General features: G+C 47.1%; 1 protein-coding gene across 1 annotated transcript in view; it reads right to left on the reverse strand.

The window, feature by feature from the left end:
- Positions 1-16657, reverse strand: part of LOC124013137 (histone-lysine N-methyltransferase ASH1L-like) — a 54304-nt gene that overhangs the window by 13656 nt on the left and 23991 nt on the right. The window contains 6 exon segments of the mRNA XM_046327329.1: positions 5401-5553; positions 6683-6846; positions 6955-7025; positions 7645-7794; positions 10897-11005; positions 15278-15424. Coding sequence (XP_046183285.1) covers positions 5401-5553; positions 6683-6846; positions 6955-7025; positions 7645-7794; positions 10897-11005; positions 15278-15424 — 794 coding nt within the window.

Raw genomic sequence — 16657 nt, forward strand, 5'->3', positions numbered from 1 at the left:
TCATTTTACATAGTTATTACACATTGATTACACTATCATATTTCATATGCCACAATGATTCATCGATACGTATGCTACGATGCCGATAAAGTTGTCTCGCGCACCTTCAGTGCTGGTCATGAATAAATGCCAGCTAGCTCATGGATGCAAACAATGTTCTATGTGAAGCAAGCCATAATATGGATTAGCCACAATAGCAGACTTAGCAGTTAGCCTTCAAAATAAAAAGTATGTCATTGACAGTGAGGCAAATCAATACAAATAGTAGAATTATGCCATAATTTAATAGATCATGCTGAACGAGGTTGGAATGTTTGTTTGTTAATTTGACAAAAATCTGTTGAAATCACACTGGATCTATTATACTTTAAAATTGCATTGGGGGCATACTTATTTAACTGTACGACCTTACCTATGGATTCTGGATCAATGACATGGGGTATCAGTCTACTCAGTGACACCCAGAGAACTTTAACGTCGTAGCTATTATTGCTGGACTCTGAAACAACTGTGAATTGAGCCACATTTATTGTCAACTTATGTGTATTGAACACTATTCCCGAGGAAAAACAATACTGCGTGGATGTTTTGGAGTCTGATAAATATCTTGGGTATTGAGTAGACTGATACCCCATTTCATTGGTCCCCAATCCTTAGGTAAAGCTGTACAGTGCCATATGAATGTCAATACACACAATAGGCTGATTGGGGAGGTGATTTCACAGTCACAGTCCCGCTAAGGTAACTGAGCTAAATGACTACCGCCCTGTAGCACTCACTTCCGTCATCATGAAGTGCTTTGAGAGACTAGTCAAGGACCATATCACCTCCACCCTACCTGACACCCTAGACCCACTCCAATTTGCTTACCGCCCAAATAGGTCCACAGACGATGCAATCTTAACCACACTGCACACTGCCCTAACCCACCTGGACAAAAGGAATACCTATGTGAGAATGCTGTTCATCGACTACAGCTCGGCATTCAACACCATAGTACCCTCCAAGCTCGTCATCAAGCTCGAGACCCTGGGCCTCGACCCCGCCCTGTGCAACTGGGTACTGGACTTCCTGACGGGCCGCCCCCAGGTGGTGAGGGTAGGCAACAACATCTCCTCCCCGCTGATCCTCAACACGGGGGCCCCACAAGGGTGCGTTCTGAGCCCTCTCCTGTACTCCCTGTTCACCCACGACTGCGTGGCCACGCACGCCTCCAACTCAATCATCAAGTTTGCGGACGACACAACAGTGGTAGGCTTGATTACCAACAACGACAAGACGGCCTACAGGGAGGAGGTGAGGGCCCTCGGAGTGTGGTGTCAGGAAAATAACCTCACACTCAACGTCAACAAAACTAAGGAGATGATTGTGGACTTCAGGAAACAGCAGAGGGAACTCCCCCCTATCCACATCGATGGAACAGTAGTGGAGAGGGTAGCTAGTTTTAAGTTCCTCGGCATACACATCACAGACAAACTGAATTGGTCCACTCACACTGACAGCGTCGTGAAGAAGGCGCAGCAGCGCCTATTCAACCTCAGGAGGCTGAAGAAATTTGGCTTGTCACCAAAAGCACTCACAAACTTCTACAGATGCACAATCGAGAGCATCCTGGCGGGCTGTATTACCGCCTGGTACGGCAACTGCTCCGCCCTCAACCGTAAGGCTCTCCAGAGGGTAGTGAGGACTGCATCACCGGGGGCAAACTACCTGCCCTCCAGGACACCTACACCACCCGTTGTTACAGGAAGGCCACCCGAACCACTGCCTGTTCACCCCGCTATCATCCAGAAGGCGAGGTCAGTACAGGTGCATCAAAGCTGGGACCGAGAGACTGAAAAACAGCTTCTATCTCAAGGCCATCAGACTGTTAAACAGCCACCACTAACATTGAGTGAATGCTGCCAACACACTGTCATTGACACTGACCCAACACCAGCCATTTTAATAATGGGAATTGATGGGAAATGATGTAAATATATCACTAGCCACTTTAAACAATGCTACCTTATATAATGTTACTTACCCTACATTATTCATCTCATATGCATATGTATATACTGTACTCTACATCATCGACTGCATCCTTATGTAATACATGTATCACTAGCCACTTTAACTATGCCACTTTGTTTACTTTGTCTACACACTCATCTCATATGTATATACTGTACTCGATACCATCTACTGTATGCTGCTCTGTACCATCACTCATTCATATATCCTTATGTACATATTCCTTATCCCCTTACACTGTGTATAAGACAGTAGTTTTGGAATTGTTAGTTAGATTACTTGTTGGTTATCACTGCATTGTCGGAACTAGAAGCACAAGCATTTCGCTACACTCGCATTAACATCTGCTAACCATGTGTATGTGACAAATAAAATTTGATTTGATAACAGCTACAACGCTAATATTTACGTAAACTCTTCAGAGTTGTGTTCTGTAGGTGTCACCGAGTAGACTGATACCCCATTTCATTGCTTCACATTCCAACCTGGTTTAACATTATCTAGTCTAAATATGGCATGATTCCACCAATTGTAAACTTCTGCATCACGTTCAAAAATGTACTTTTATTTTGAAGGCAAACCGCAAAGTCCACTATTGTGCCTAATCCTTATTGTGGCTAGCTTCACAACACATAACCCGGTTTGGTGGAGCCTCACTAGCCAGATGAAGCTAGCTGGCTGCTTATAACATTAGATTTGGGCAACAGGGATAAGTAACTGGATAGCTATTTATTTTCATGAACTGAAGTTCAATTTCAATCGGCGAACAACAAGTGGTTACCTAGCTAATACTTACTCACAAGGATTCCTAAATCATTGCTAAGAATGAAAATGACTGCAATTTATACTGGTCATTATTTTCAGGCTGGTTGTATTGGTGCTTGCTAGGTACCAAGCTAAAGGTAGTTAGCTACCCCAGAAGTTGCGGTCGAACAAATAATGCTTTATTACCAACGTGGTATGGTAAACACATTGTCGTGGCCAGTGTTTGCTTGTCTGCAGCATTGACAGTGCTACGATAGTAGTGGTATCGCTTGGCTTGCACGTGCAATTTCAGAACATAGCGCGTCAAATAGTGTTATTGTCAAATAGTATTATTTGACGTGTATCGTTTTTGACACGCAAAGACCCAAACGGCATTCCGTAGTATGTATGTCGTGAAGCAAATAGCAGTGACGCTATTACTGTTTAACGCCAGTAGGGCAACATCTGAAAAATATCGCACTTGGTCGTGTGTACCAGTACTCGACCAGTCATGAAAGCCAACATCACCCACGATAGAGAAAGGTTGATTGTCAAGGGCAATCAATTCCATTATCTTGGCGTTAATGGATTTTGCCTTTTGAGTTGTCTCGCTGAAATGTTCTTACTCTTTCAAATGACTGATCGACTTGTTGACTGCTCGATCCACACAGCAGACATTGTGGGCTAGGTTAGGAATGCTGTATTGCACGTGTAGCACAACATTTTACGTGGCGCCATTACGTCATGTAACCTACGTTATTTGTAAGTCGCTCTGGATAAGAGCGTCTGCTAAATGACTTAAATGTAAATGTAAAATAGGTATTTACGTCAGCTTTGACATTGGTTTTGCACATCGGCGTTAAACTAGACATCGGGCCGATACCGATGTTGGCATTTTTTTGACTAATGTCGTCCGATTCCGATATGTGCAACCCTAGTGGGAATTCCTTCAAGACTGTTGGAAAAGCATTCCAGGTGAAGCTGGTTGAGAGAATGCCAAGAGTGTGCAATGCTGTCATCAAGGCAAAGGGTGGCTACTTTGAAGAATCAAAAAATATATATATATTTAGATTTGTTTAACACTTTTTTGGTTACTAGTTTTGATGTCATCACTATTATTCTACGATGTAGAAAAATTGTAAAAATAAAGAAAAAACTTTGAAGAGTAGGTGTGTCCAAACTTCTGACTTGTACTGTAGCTAACTTGTTATGCAAGTGTTGCACAGCAACAGATGGAGAAAAACTACACCAGTCGAGTAATTCACTTCAACAATAATCTTCATTTTAATTTGACTTTACAAAAAAACAACAAGAGAGCTTAATTGGAGTCTATTTCATCCAAGTCTTAAAATATAAAATACCGTAACTGGCTGAGGTAGGCTATGAGGCTAAACAGCACCTCCCAGAATAAGAAAATATATGGCCTAATAGAAGCAGGCAGTCCTCCCCTCGGACACAATCTTGTGGATGTCGGGTGAGATTTTGATGCGCAGGCAGTCCTCGATTGACTTACGTGAAAGCCGGTTCCCGTCGTGAGTCTATATTACGTTCATAGAGGAAAATGAGAACTCGCAGGTGTAAATCGATACAAAAAATGTACAGCTCAGTTTGAATTGCGGCCTCATCCAGCGAGGGTATCGTTTTCTTATCAAGGGAGGAGTATTCTCCACCTGGGCGGACTTTGAGAGGATCACGTACAAACGCAATGATATCCTTGGGCATGCTGTAAGTCTTCAAATCTGGTTGAGAAGTTGTCCCTCAGCTGCTTGATGAAATATTCCTTCACCTGTGTGACAATGCTGCGGCCTGGTCCCATGCCTGTCGTTTCTCCAGTGTGCTGAAGTGCAGTAGCCCAAATCGAACAACTCAAGCTTCAAGTTTTCAAGTTTTTCCACCATGTCCACAGCGGTTTTCCCTCTTCCTTGTAACTGCAGATTTAACCCGTTTAAGTGACAGAAAGTCAGCCCAAAAAGCTGTGTGTGTAGCTTGCAGTTAACGCTTCAATGTTACTGCTTCGGGTCACCGTCTGGGGCGGGAAGGCCACTTGAAAGTTTCATGCTTAGATTAATAATGACTTCTGAGATTTAACTATTGGCAAACAGCGACATTTTCATTGCAAATAAGACACACTGGCTTGGCATTGAATGCATATCTCTCTGTACATTCATCCCTGAAACTTAGATTTTCCTTATCTACCTTTCTTTTGATACTATTGATACAAGCTAATGGATCTGAACGAATGTTGATGTAAATAAAGTAGTGTAGCCTACAGTAGGCTAGAAGACCTGTTTTCCCCCACCAATCAACGCACGGAAAAATAAGACTAAAAATGTTTTTAAAAAATGAGACATGGTGATTTTATTTAGCGTAATCAGATCAAAATGATTGTGGTATGGTCACTGAATGTATTATGTACAAATCAGACGTGTTAAAAATGTTGTTCAATTTGTAGTGTAGGCCAATTAATTGTGCTAATATTATATCCCGTCAGTGTAAATAAGAATTTGACCTGCCTAGTTAAATAAAGGTGTGTGTGTGTGTGTGTGTGTGTGTGTGTGTGTGTGTGTGTGTGTGTGTGTGTGTGTGTGTGTGTGTGTGTGTGTGTGTGTGTGTGTGTGTGTGTGTGTGTGTGTCACTGACCCTTGTAGCTGGTGATCATGTCACAGATCTCCTTGAAGATGTGCGCTAGGCGGGCGGTGCGGGTGACCTCCGTGTTCTCCTCGGCTGCCGCCAGCCTCCGCGTGCGCACCGACCGGGACGTCTGCAGCGCCGAGAACTGTGTCAGGAACACGTCTACGGAGACAAAGGGACACACGCACAGGGCGATTGAGTCGACAAGCCATCACAAACACTCCCCTCGACACCACATACAAAAAACAGCATTCATATTCCGGATTTAACTGGGGTTTCTCCGAAAAGCTTTGTAGCACTAACGTCATCATAAGTTTATTGTAGGGAAAGGATGAAATATTATCTTAGCGCTACAAAGCTTTTGGGAAAACTTACCCCTGGCACATTCCTGCATATAGAAATATACTGAGCAAAAATATAAACGCAACAATTTCAACAATTTTACTGAGTTATATGAACTGTAAGGAAATCAGCCAATTGAAATACATTCATTCGGCCCTAATCTCTGGATTTCACATGATTCGGCATGGGCCAATCAGAATGAGTTACCCCACAAAAGGGCTTTATTACAGACAGAAATACTCCTCAGTTTCATCAGCTGTCCGGGTGGCTGGTCTCAGACGAGCCCACAGGTAAAGAAGTCTGATGTGGAGGTCCTGGGCTGGCGTGGTTACACGTGTTCTGTGGCTGTGAGGTCGGTTGGACGTACTGCCAAATTCTCAAAAACAATGTTGGAGGCGGCTTATAGTAGAGAAATGAACATTCAATTCTCTGGCAACCACTCTGGTGGACATTTCTGCAGTTAGCATGCCAATTACATGCTCCCTCAACTTGAGGCATCTGTGGCATTGGGTTGTGTGTCAACAGTACAAGGTGCACCTATGTAATGATCATGCTGTTTAATCAGCTTCTTGATATGCCACACCTGTCAGGTGGATGGATTATCTTGGCAAGGGAGATATGCTCACTATAACCGGGATGTAAACTAATTTCTGCATAAAATGTTATTTTGAGGATCTTTTATTTCAGCTCATGAAACATGGGACCAACACTTTACCTTGTTACGTTCATATTTCTGTTCAGTATAGAATGATTATTCTATTCATTCTAGTTCTGTTTTCCTGCACATGTGGGGTCTCACACACCTTTGACTCCTCACACGCACGCACGCACGCACGCACGCACGCACGCACGCACGCACGCACGCACGCACGCACACACACACACACACACACACACACACACACACACACACACACACACACACACACACACACACACACACACACACCTGACTTGATGTTTCCATCGTCGCGGATGACTCCTCCCCAGCGTGTGTAGATGGACAGGCCGCCACTGGCCTCCCTCTCGCCCTCCCTCTTCAACAGCTCCTGCTTCTCCCTCATCTTCTCCCAATTCCTCAGTAGGAACACACAGTGCTTCAGCACAAAGTTCCTGAGCCACAGGGAGAGAGAGAGGGGTGAGTGTGTGTGTTCTGTTTGCGTGGATATGTGTGCGTGAAGGGCGGATGGGGTGTGTTTGGCACGTGTGCTGTGTGTGTACCTCTCTCTGTTGGACATGGGTTTCATAAGAAGGTGGGGATAAAACTTGCTGCTGTCACTTGAATCCTCCTCCTTGGGAAAAGAGAAGAGGGGAGAGTTAGAGATAAAGGAGTACTGATCCTATGCTGCTGTCAGTTGAATCCCCCTCCTTGGGAAAGGAGAAGAGGGGGAGAGTTAGAGATAAAGGAGTACTGATCCTATGCTGCTGTCACTTGAATCCTCCTCCTTGGGAAAGGAGAAGAGGGGGAGAGTTAGAGATAGAGGAGTACTGATCCTATGCTGCTGTCACTTGAATCCTCCTCCTTGGGAAAGGAGAAGAGGGGGAGAGTTAGAGATAAAGGAGTACTGATCCTATGCTGCTGTTCAGTCCAGCCCTCTCACTATTCAAGTCCATGTCATTTTTTTAATCGAACCTTCCACCCCACAAAAAGCTCCTTTGAAACAAAGAACCACTCTGTTCTACATGCACAGTGCCCCTTAAAATAAACTTAGCCGTTCTCTAGGTTACAGAGCTAAAGACATGGCAAAATATTGACTGATTTAGGACAAGAATACAATGTCTTTGCTTTTAGGCACCATAAAAACGCTGTGTTAAAACGTTTGATGATGGTAAATATTAAAGACCCATTGCAGTGGCAGTAGCAAGACACCTGATATAACATTTCCTCTAGTCTCTCTCCCTTACACGCACTCGTTTTTTCAGCTGGTGCTTGGACTTGCGTTTCTCCTTGAGTCGACCCAGCCGCCGTGCCCCGCCTGTCTTTCCAGGCATCCCGTTGATTCGCTGGCTTTTCCCTCCGATGATGCCCCGGCAGCCCTCTGAGCCACATTTACACACTTGCTGTAGAGAGAGTGAGAGCGAAAGAGAGGGGAGTAGAGAAAGAGAGGGGAGTAGAGAGAGAGAGAGCGGAGTAAAGAGAGAGAGAGCGAGGGGAGTAGAGAAAGAGAGGGGAGTAGAGAGAGCGAGAGAGGGGAGTAGAGAAAGAGCGGAGTAGAGAGAGAGGGAGAGGGGAGTAGAGAAAGAGAGGGGAGTAGAGAAAGAGAGGGGAGTAGAGAAAGAGAGGGGAGTAGAGAGAGAGAAAGGGAGTAGAGAGAGAGAGGGGAGTAGAGAGAGAGAGCGGAGTAAAGAGAGAGAGAGAGAGAGGGGAGTAGAGAAAGAGAGGGGAGTAGAGAAAGAGAGGGGAGTAGAGAGAGAGAAAGGGAGTCGAAAGAGAGAGAGCGAGGGGAGTAGAGAGAGAGAGCGGAGTAAAGAGAGAGAGAGAGCGAGGGGAGTAGAGAAAGAGAGGGGAGTAGAGAGAGCGAGAGAGGGGAGTAGAGAAAGAGCGGAGTAGAGAGAGAGAGAGAGGGGAGTAGAGAAAGAGAGGGGAGTAGAGAAAGAGAGGGGAGTAGAGAGAGAGAAAGGGAGTAGAGAGAGAGAGAGGGGAGTAGAGAGAGAGAGCGGAGTAAAGAGAGAGAGAGAGGGGGGTAGAGAAAGAGAGGGGAGTAGAGAAAGAGAGGGGAGTAGAGAGAGAGAAAGGGAGTAGAGAGAGAGAGAGTGAGGGGAGTAGAGAGAGAGAAAGGGAGTAGAGAGAGAGAGCGGAGTAAAGAGAGAGAGAGCGAGGGGAGTAGAGAAAGAGAGGGGAGTAGAGAAAGAGAGGGGAGTAGAGAGAGAGAAAGGGAGTAGAGAGAGAGGGTGTGAGAGAGAGAGAGAGTAGAGAGGGGGGAGTAGAGAAAGAGAGGGGAGTAGAGAAAGAGGGGAGTAGAGAGAGAGAGAGGGGAGTAGAGAAAGAGGGGAGTAGAGAGAGAGAGAGGGGAGTAGAGAAAGAGAGGGGAGTAGAGAGAGAGAGGGGAGTAGAGAAAGAGAGGGGAGTAGAGAGAGAGAGCGGAGTAAAGAGAGAGAGAGCGAGGGGAGTAGAGAAAGAGAGGGGAGTAGAGAGAGAGAAAGGGAGTAGAGAGAGAGAAAGGGGAGTAGAGAGAGAGAGCGAGGGGAGTAGAGAAAGAGAGGGGAGTAGAGAAAGAGAGGGGAGTAGAGAGAGAGAAAGGGAGTAGAGAGAGAGAGAGCGAGGGGAGTAGAGAGAGAGAGGGGAGTAGAGAAAGAGAGGGGAGTAGAGAGAGAGGGGAGTAGAGAGAGAGCGGAGTAAAGAGAGAGAGAGCGAGGGGAGTAGAGAGAGAGAGGGGAGTAGAGAAAGAGAGGGGAGTAGAGAGAGAGAGCGGAGTAAAGAGAGAGAGAGAGGGGAGTAGAGAGAGAGAGAGAGGGGAGTAGAGAAAGAGAGGGGAGTAGAGAGAGAGAGCGGAGTAAAGAGAGAGAGAGCGAGGGGAGTAGAGAAAGAGAGGGGAGTAGAGAAAGAGAGGGGAGTAGAGAAAGAGAGGGGAGTAGAGAAAGAGAGGGGAGTAGAGAGAGAGGGGAGTAGAGAAAGAGAGGGGAGTAGAGAGAGAGAGCGGAGTAAAGAGAGAGAGAGCGAGGGGAGTAGAGAAAGAGAGGGGAGTAGAGAGAGAGAAAGGGAGTAGAGAGAGAGAAAGGGGAGTAAAGAGAGAGAGAGCGAGGGGAGTAGAGAAAGAGAGGGGAGTAGAGAAAGAGAGGGGAGTAGAGAGAGAGAAAGGGAGTAGAGAGAGAGAAAGAGAGGGGAGTAGAGAGAGAGAGTGGAATAAAGAGAGATAGCGAGGGGAGTAGAGAAAGAGAGGGGAGTAGAGAGAGAGAGGGGAGTAGAGAGAGAGAGAGAGAGGGGAGTAGAGAAAGAGGGGAGTAGAGAGAGAGAGAGAGGGGAGTAGAGAAAGAGAGGGGAGTAGAGAGAGAGAAAGGGAGTAGAGAGAGAGAGAGCGAGGGGAGTAGAGAAAGAGAGAGCGAGGGGAGTAGAGAAAGAGAGGGGAGTAGAGAGAGCGAGAGAGGGGAGTAGAGAGAGAGAGAGAGGGGAGTAGAGAAAGAGAGGGGAGTAGAGAGAGAGAGAGAGAGAGGGGAGTAGAGAAAGAGGGGAGTAGAGAGAGAGAGAGAGAGAGGGGAGTAGAGAAAGAGAGGGGAGTAGAGAGAGAGAGAGAGGGGAGTAGAGAAAGAGGGGAGTAGAGAGAGAGAGAGAGAGGGGGAGTAGAGAAAGAGAGGGAGTAGAGAGAGAGAGGGGAGTAGAGAGGGGGTAGAAAGAGAGAGGTGAGTAGAGAGAGAGGGGGGAGAGGGGGAGTAGAGAGAGAGAGGAGTAGAGAGAGCGAGAGAGAAGGGAGTAGAGAGAGAGCGAGAGAGAGAGCGAGAGAGAGAGAGAGAGAGAGGGGGGAGTAGACAGAGAGAGATGGGAGTAGAGAGGGAGAGAGAGAGAGAGAGAGGGGAGTAGAGAGAGAGAGAGAGAGGGGAGTAGACAGAGACAGAGGGGAGTAGACAGAGACAGAAGGGAGTAGAGAGAGAGAGGGGAGTAGAGAGAGAGAGAGGGGAGTAGACAGAGACAGAGGGGAGTAGAGAGAGAGAGGAATAGAGAGAGAGAGAGGGGAATAGAGAGAGAGAGAGAGTAGAGTGAGCGAGGCGAGTAGAGAGAGATGGGAGTAGAGAGAGGGGAGTAGAGAGAGAGAGAGGGGAGTAGAGAGAGGGGAGGAGAGCGAGAGAGAAGGGAGTAGAGAGAAATAGATGGGAGTAGAGAGAGAGAGGGAGAGATGGGAGTAGAGGGGAGTAGAGAGAGAGAGAGGGGAGTAGAGAGAAGTAAGCAGCAGTAGGAGGGAGAATGTAAGGGGAGAGAAGTTCAAGGTAAGAGGTGACACAGGTAATGGAATGTGAAGTGTGTGCCAAAAACAGGAAAAGGGAACGGTGTGGGAAAATTGAGATCGAAACCCAAACCCAGTGGAGAGTGGGCTCTTGGATGCTAAAATAACCCAGATACATTTTTTGCCACGGCACAAACAGATCTGGAACAAGGCTAAATTGGGGCTGTAACTGGGAGGTGATCAGGGAAAATGGTTGATGTGCCGCCACATCAACCGCCACACCCACCTGCTCTTCGGTGTTGAAGGAGTGGAAGTTGTAGTCGTAGGTGAGCTCCGTGCCACTGCTCATGTCCTTGAGGGCAAAGAGGCCAATCCTGTACACTCCATTCACCGACCTGCAGGAGCAACAGACACGAGGGAAGAAGAGTGAGGGAGAACTCATGAAATGGCTACCCGGACTATTTGCATTGTGTGCCCCCCCACCCCTCTTTTTACGCCGCTGCTACTCTCCTTTTAGCATATATGCATAGTCACTTTAACTATACATTCATGTACATGCTACCTCAATTGGGCCGACCAACCAGTGCTCCCGCACATTGACTGACCGGGCTATCTGCATTGTGTCCCACCACCTCCCTACCCCTATTTTTTACGCTACTGCTACTCTCTGTTCATCATATATGCATAGTCACTTTAACCATATCTACATGTACAGAGAAAGAGAGGGGAGTAGAGAGAGAGAGAGGGGAGTAGAGCGAGAGAGAGAGGGGAGTAGAGAAAGAGGGGAGTAGAGAGAGAGAGAGAGGGGAGTAGAGAAAGAGAGGGGAGTAGAGAGAGAGAAAGGGAGTAGAGAGAGAGAGAGCGAGGGGAGTAGAGAGAGCGAGAGAGGGGAGTAGAGAGAGCGAGAGAGGGGAGTAAGAGAGAGAGGGGAGTAGAGAAAGAGAGGGGAGTAGTACTGCTACTCTCTGTTCATCATATATGCATAGTCACTTTAACCATATCTACATGTACATACTACCTCAATGAGCCTGACTAACCGGTGTCTGTATGTAGCCTCGCTACTTTTATAGCCTCGCTACTGTTAATTTTCACTGTCTTTTTACTGTTGTTTTTATTTCTTTACCTACCTATTGTTCACCTAATACCTTTTTTGAACTATTGGTTAGAGCATGTAAGTAAGCATTTCACTGTAAGGTCTATTCGGCGCATGTGACAAATATACTTTGATTTGAACTTGAGCCTAAGGCACAGTCAGAGCATAGGGCACAGTCAGAGCATAGGGCAGAGCCAAAGCATAGGGCAGAGCCAAAGCATAGGGCACAGTCAGAGCATAGGGCACAGCCAGAACATAGGGCACAGTCAGAGCATAGAGCACAGTCAGAGCATAGGGCACAGCCAGAACATAGGGCACAGTCAGAGCATAGGACACAGTCAGAGCATAGGACACAGTCAGAGCATAGGGCACAGCAAGAGCATAGGACACTGTCAGAGCATAGGGCACAGCCAGAACATAGGGCACAGCCAGAACATAGGGCACAGTCAGAGCATAGGGCACAGCCAGAGCATAGGGCACAGCAAGAGCATAGGACACAGCCAGAGCATATAGCACAGTCAGAGCATAGGACACAGTCAGAGCATAGGGCAGAGCCAAAGCATAGGGCAGAGCCAAAGCATAGGGCACAGTCAGAGCATAGGGCACAGCCAGAACATAGGGCACAGTCAGAGCATAGAGCACAGTCAGAGCATAGGGCACAGCCAGAACATAGGGCACAGTCAGAGCATAGGACACAGTCAGAGCATAGGACACAGTCAGAGCATAGGGCACAGCAAGAGCATAGGACACAGTCATAGCATAGGGCACAGCAAGAGCATAGGACACTGTCAGAGCATAGGGCACAGCCAGAACATAGGGCACAGCCAGAACATAGGGCACAGTCAGAGCATAGGGCACAGCCAGAGCATAGGGCACAGCAAGAGCATAGGACACAGCCAGAGCATATAGCACAGTCAGAGCATAGGACACAGTCAGAGCATAGGGCACAGCCAGAGCATAGGGCACAGCAAGAGCATAGGACACAGCCAGAGCATATAGCACAGTCAGAGCATAGGACACAGTCAGAGCATAGGACACAGTCAGAGCATAGGACACAGTCAGAGCATAGGGCACAGCAAGAGCATAGGACACAGTCATAGCATAGGGCACAGCAAGAGCATAGGACACTGTCAGAGCATAGGGCACAGCCAGAACATAGGGCACAGCCAGAACATAGGGCACAGTCAGAGCATAGGGCACAGCCAGAGCATAGGGCACAGCAAGAGCATAGGACACAGCCAGAGCATATAGCACAGTCAGAGCATAGGACACAGTCAGAGCATAGGGCACAGCCAGAGCATAGGGCACAGCAAGAGCATAGGACACAGCCAGAGCATATAGCACAGTCAGAGCATAGGACACAGTCAGAGCATAGGACACAGTCAGAGCATAGAGCACAGTCAGAGCATAGGGCACAGTCAGAGCATAGGGCACAGTCAGAGCATAGGGCACAGTCAGAGCATAGGGCACAGTCAGAGCATACAGCACAGTCAGAGCATAGGGCACAGCCAGAGCATAGGGCACAGCCAGAGCATAGGGCACAGCAAGAGCATAGGACACTGTCAGAGCATAGGACACAGTCAGAGCATAGGGCACAGTCAGGGCATAGGGCACAGCCAGAGCATAGGGCACAGCAAGAGCATAGGACACTGTGAGAGCATAGGACACAGTCAGAGCATAGGGCACAGTCAGAGCCTAGGGCACAGCCAGAGCATAGGACACAGTCAGAGCATAGGACACAGTCAGAGCATAGGGCACAGCCAGAGCATAGGGCACAGCCAGAGCATAGGGCACAGCCAAAGCATAGGGCACAGTCAGGGCATAGGGCACAGTCAGAGTATAGGGCAGTCAGAGCATAGGGCACAGTCAGAGCATAGGGCACAGTCAGAGCATAGGGCACAGTCAGAGTATAGGGCACAGTCAGAGTATAGGGCACAGTCAGAGCATAGGGCACAGTCAGAGCATAGGGCACAGTCAGAGCATAGGGCACAGTCAGAGCATAGGACAGTCAGAGCATAGGGCACAGTCAGAGCATAGGGCACAGTCAGAGCATAGGGCACAGTCAGAGCATAGGGCACAGTCAGAGCATAGGGCACAGCCAAAGCATAGGGCACAGCCAGAGCATAGGGCACAGTCAGAGCATAGGGCACAGCCAAAGCATAGGGCACAGTCAGAGCATAGGGCACAGTCAGAGCATAGGGCACAGTCAGAGTATAGGACACAGTCAGAGCATAGGGCACAGTCAGAGCATAGGGCACAGTCAGAGCATAGGGCACAGCCAAAGCATAGGGCACAGTCACAGTATAGGGCACAGTCAGAGCATAGGGCATGTACTCTTTCTGGGAGGACAAAAAGCATTTTCAGCACATTGTCTAGGGGCACTAATACACGTCATATAATCGCTATTCTATGACAAGATGGAGGACTGGCTTCACGCTGGAAATGCTCTATCCCTGTAGAATTTCTTATTCGAGGCCCACTCCACAACACCCCACAGCACTACAGAGTGACAGACAGTTGTTAACTCACTGGACCTTCAAGAAGGAAAACAGGTATTTTCTCAAAGGTCCTTAACCGTTTTTACGGTCTGTGTTCAGGCCCTTTTGGGGTTAACAAAACTTTAAACAATAGAGAAGCTATTTTATTAACTTCAACTGTCCACCAAGAGTTACTGAAATTCCTTTTAACGTGTTTAACACACCGTTTAAGTGGAGGTCCTCCTGTTTTAATTACTTTCAATATCGTAACCTTGGTTTAACTTGTGTTCTACCTTTCATGTATTATTCCTTGTAAAAAATAACAAGCTTTATAGACACTTAGTAAATCGTACCATTGTGTGTTATTAACAGACTGTCTTCTGTACCAGAGGTGGTGTCCTGGACATTAGCCTAATGACTTTCAATGGAGAATGTCCATTGAACATGCTTTTCAGTAAGTAGCAAGTGCGCAAGCATGTCGGTTGGCTTGGTCTGTGTCCAGGAAACCATTCCTAGGTGAACCCCGAACACTACTAGAGTTGAACTGTGTGGCTAAGTTGGTAGAGCATGGTGCTTTCAATGCCAAGGATCGCAGGTTCTATTCCCACTCAGACGGTCTGGATAAAAGCGTCTGTGAAATGGCATGTTGTTGTAGTAGATCGCAGGTTCTATTCCCACTCAGACGGGTCTGGATAAAAGCGCCTGTCAAATGGCATGTTGTTGTAGTAGATCGCAGGTTCTATTCCCACTCAGACGGGTCTGGATAAAAGCGCCTGTCAAATGGCATGTTGTTGTAGTAGATCGCAGGTTCTATTCCCACTCAGACGGTCTGGATAAAAGCGTCTGTGAAATGGCATGTTGTTGTAGTAGATCGCAGGTTCTATTCCCACTCAGACGGGTCTGGATAAAAGCGCCTGTCAAATGGCATGTTGTTGTAGTAGATCGCAGGTTCTATTCCCACTCAGACGGGTCTGGATAAAAGCGCCTGTCAAATGGCATGTTGTTGTAGTAGATCGCAGGTTCTATTCCCACTCAGACGGGTCTGGATAAAAGCGCCTGTCAAATGGCATGTTGTTGTAGTAGTAGTACTAACTCACCACTTCTGCATCTCACAGTTGGGTTCACAGCTGTGGTTGATGAAGCGGGCCTCGTTGCCCATCCGGTAGCTGTCGATCACCATGCCGCTGTCCAGGTTCAGACAGTATTGGCCGCTGTGGGAGAAGTACTGCTCCATCATGCGACTTCTACAGGACACACAGAGGGGGGAGAGAGAGGGACATTAGAAGACATGACATGGATATGAGAATACAAAGCAGAGTTTAGGAATACAGATGAACACCACAGAACCATTCAAAAGGCCCACAAAAATAATAAAGATTTAACATGAAAGAATAATAGATTTGGTGGCGAATCCTTGCTAACTTCCACATAAGGGTGCGTTCGTAAATTCACTCTGGCTATCTTACTCCGATTTCAGAGCACTCTCGTCTGAGTGTGCCAGAGCGCAGAATAGCTGATGAATTTACGAACGCTCAACACCTGATGAATATGGCCGGTGTCAGTAAACCTCTGCAAAAAAAGCGTCATTAAATTGTTGCCAGCAGCACAGTTGCAGTCACCAACGCTCTGGATAACATAAAAACTGCCTAACCAGCTCTGCTAGGGTGAGAAAAATGGTCAGAGTGAGGTGTTCTCTCATTTGTGTCTGGAAGTAGCTAGCAAGTTAGTCAACTTTAGCCAGTTAGCTTGGGTTCTTGACTGGCATTGTGAGGTCAGAACGCTTGGATCAAGCCTACTCCTCGGCCAGAGTGTCCAGTGTGCTCTCTGAGCGATCTGAGGGGGAAACACTCTGAATTTACGAATGGACAATCTGACAATGCTCTGAATTTACTAATGCCTAGAGCGTACTCTGGCACTCAAGAGTGAATTTACGAACGCACCCTAGTTATAAATTGATGTCATTGGGAGACTAAGGGCTCTATTTTCAACTGGCACTAGGGAGGTGCAAGTGGCAAACGCACGTTACCTGACCTGTCTAAGATCAGTGATCTTGCGTTGAAGTGGGAGGGGTGCCCATATCCTCCTAACAATTCAGTCCTCCACCATATCAACGACAGATTCTTTATAGAGAATGTGGGGGGGGGGGGGGGGTTAATGGGGGGGGTCTATCAGTCTATACATCTATATTATATATATAGATATTTTTTTAAACACTACACACATTTAGGGAAGACACTGCATACAACTGACAGGAGACTCCTATTCTGTATAGAAGTGTGAACGTTATGTGTTTAAAAGACATTTAGGCCTACATGTGCACACAGTGCCATGGAAAGCCCAACCTATCAATAATGGGTTTGGCTCATGAGATTGCTTTGAAATACATATGAATCACCAAAGCTTTATCGAAAGATCAACTTAGGGAGGAGCAAAACAATGAGCCGATATCCCCCTTGTAATTATTATTTTAGCCAGCT

This window comes from Oncorhynchus gorbuscha, linkage group LG24 (genome assembly GCF_021184085.1).
Source record: "Oncorhynchus gorbuscha isolate QuinsamMale2020 ecotype Even-year linkage group LG24, OgorEven_v1.0, whole genome shotgun sequence".
Taxonomy (NCBI): domain Eukaryota; kingdom Metazoa; phylum Chordata; class Actinopteri; order Salmoniformes; family Salmonidae; genus Oncorhynchus; species Oncorhynchus gorbuscha.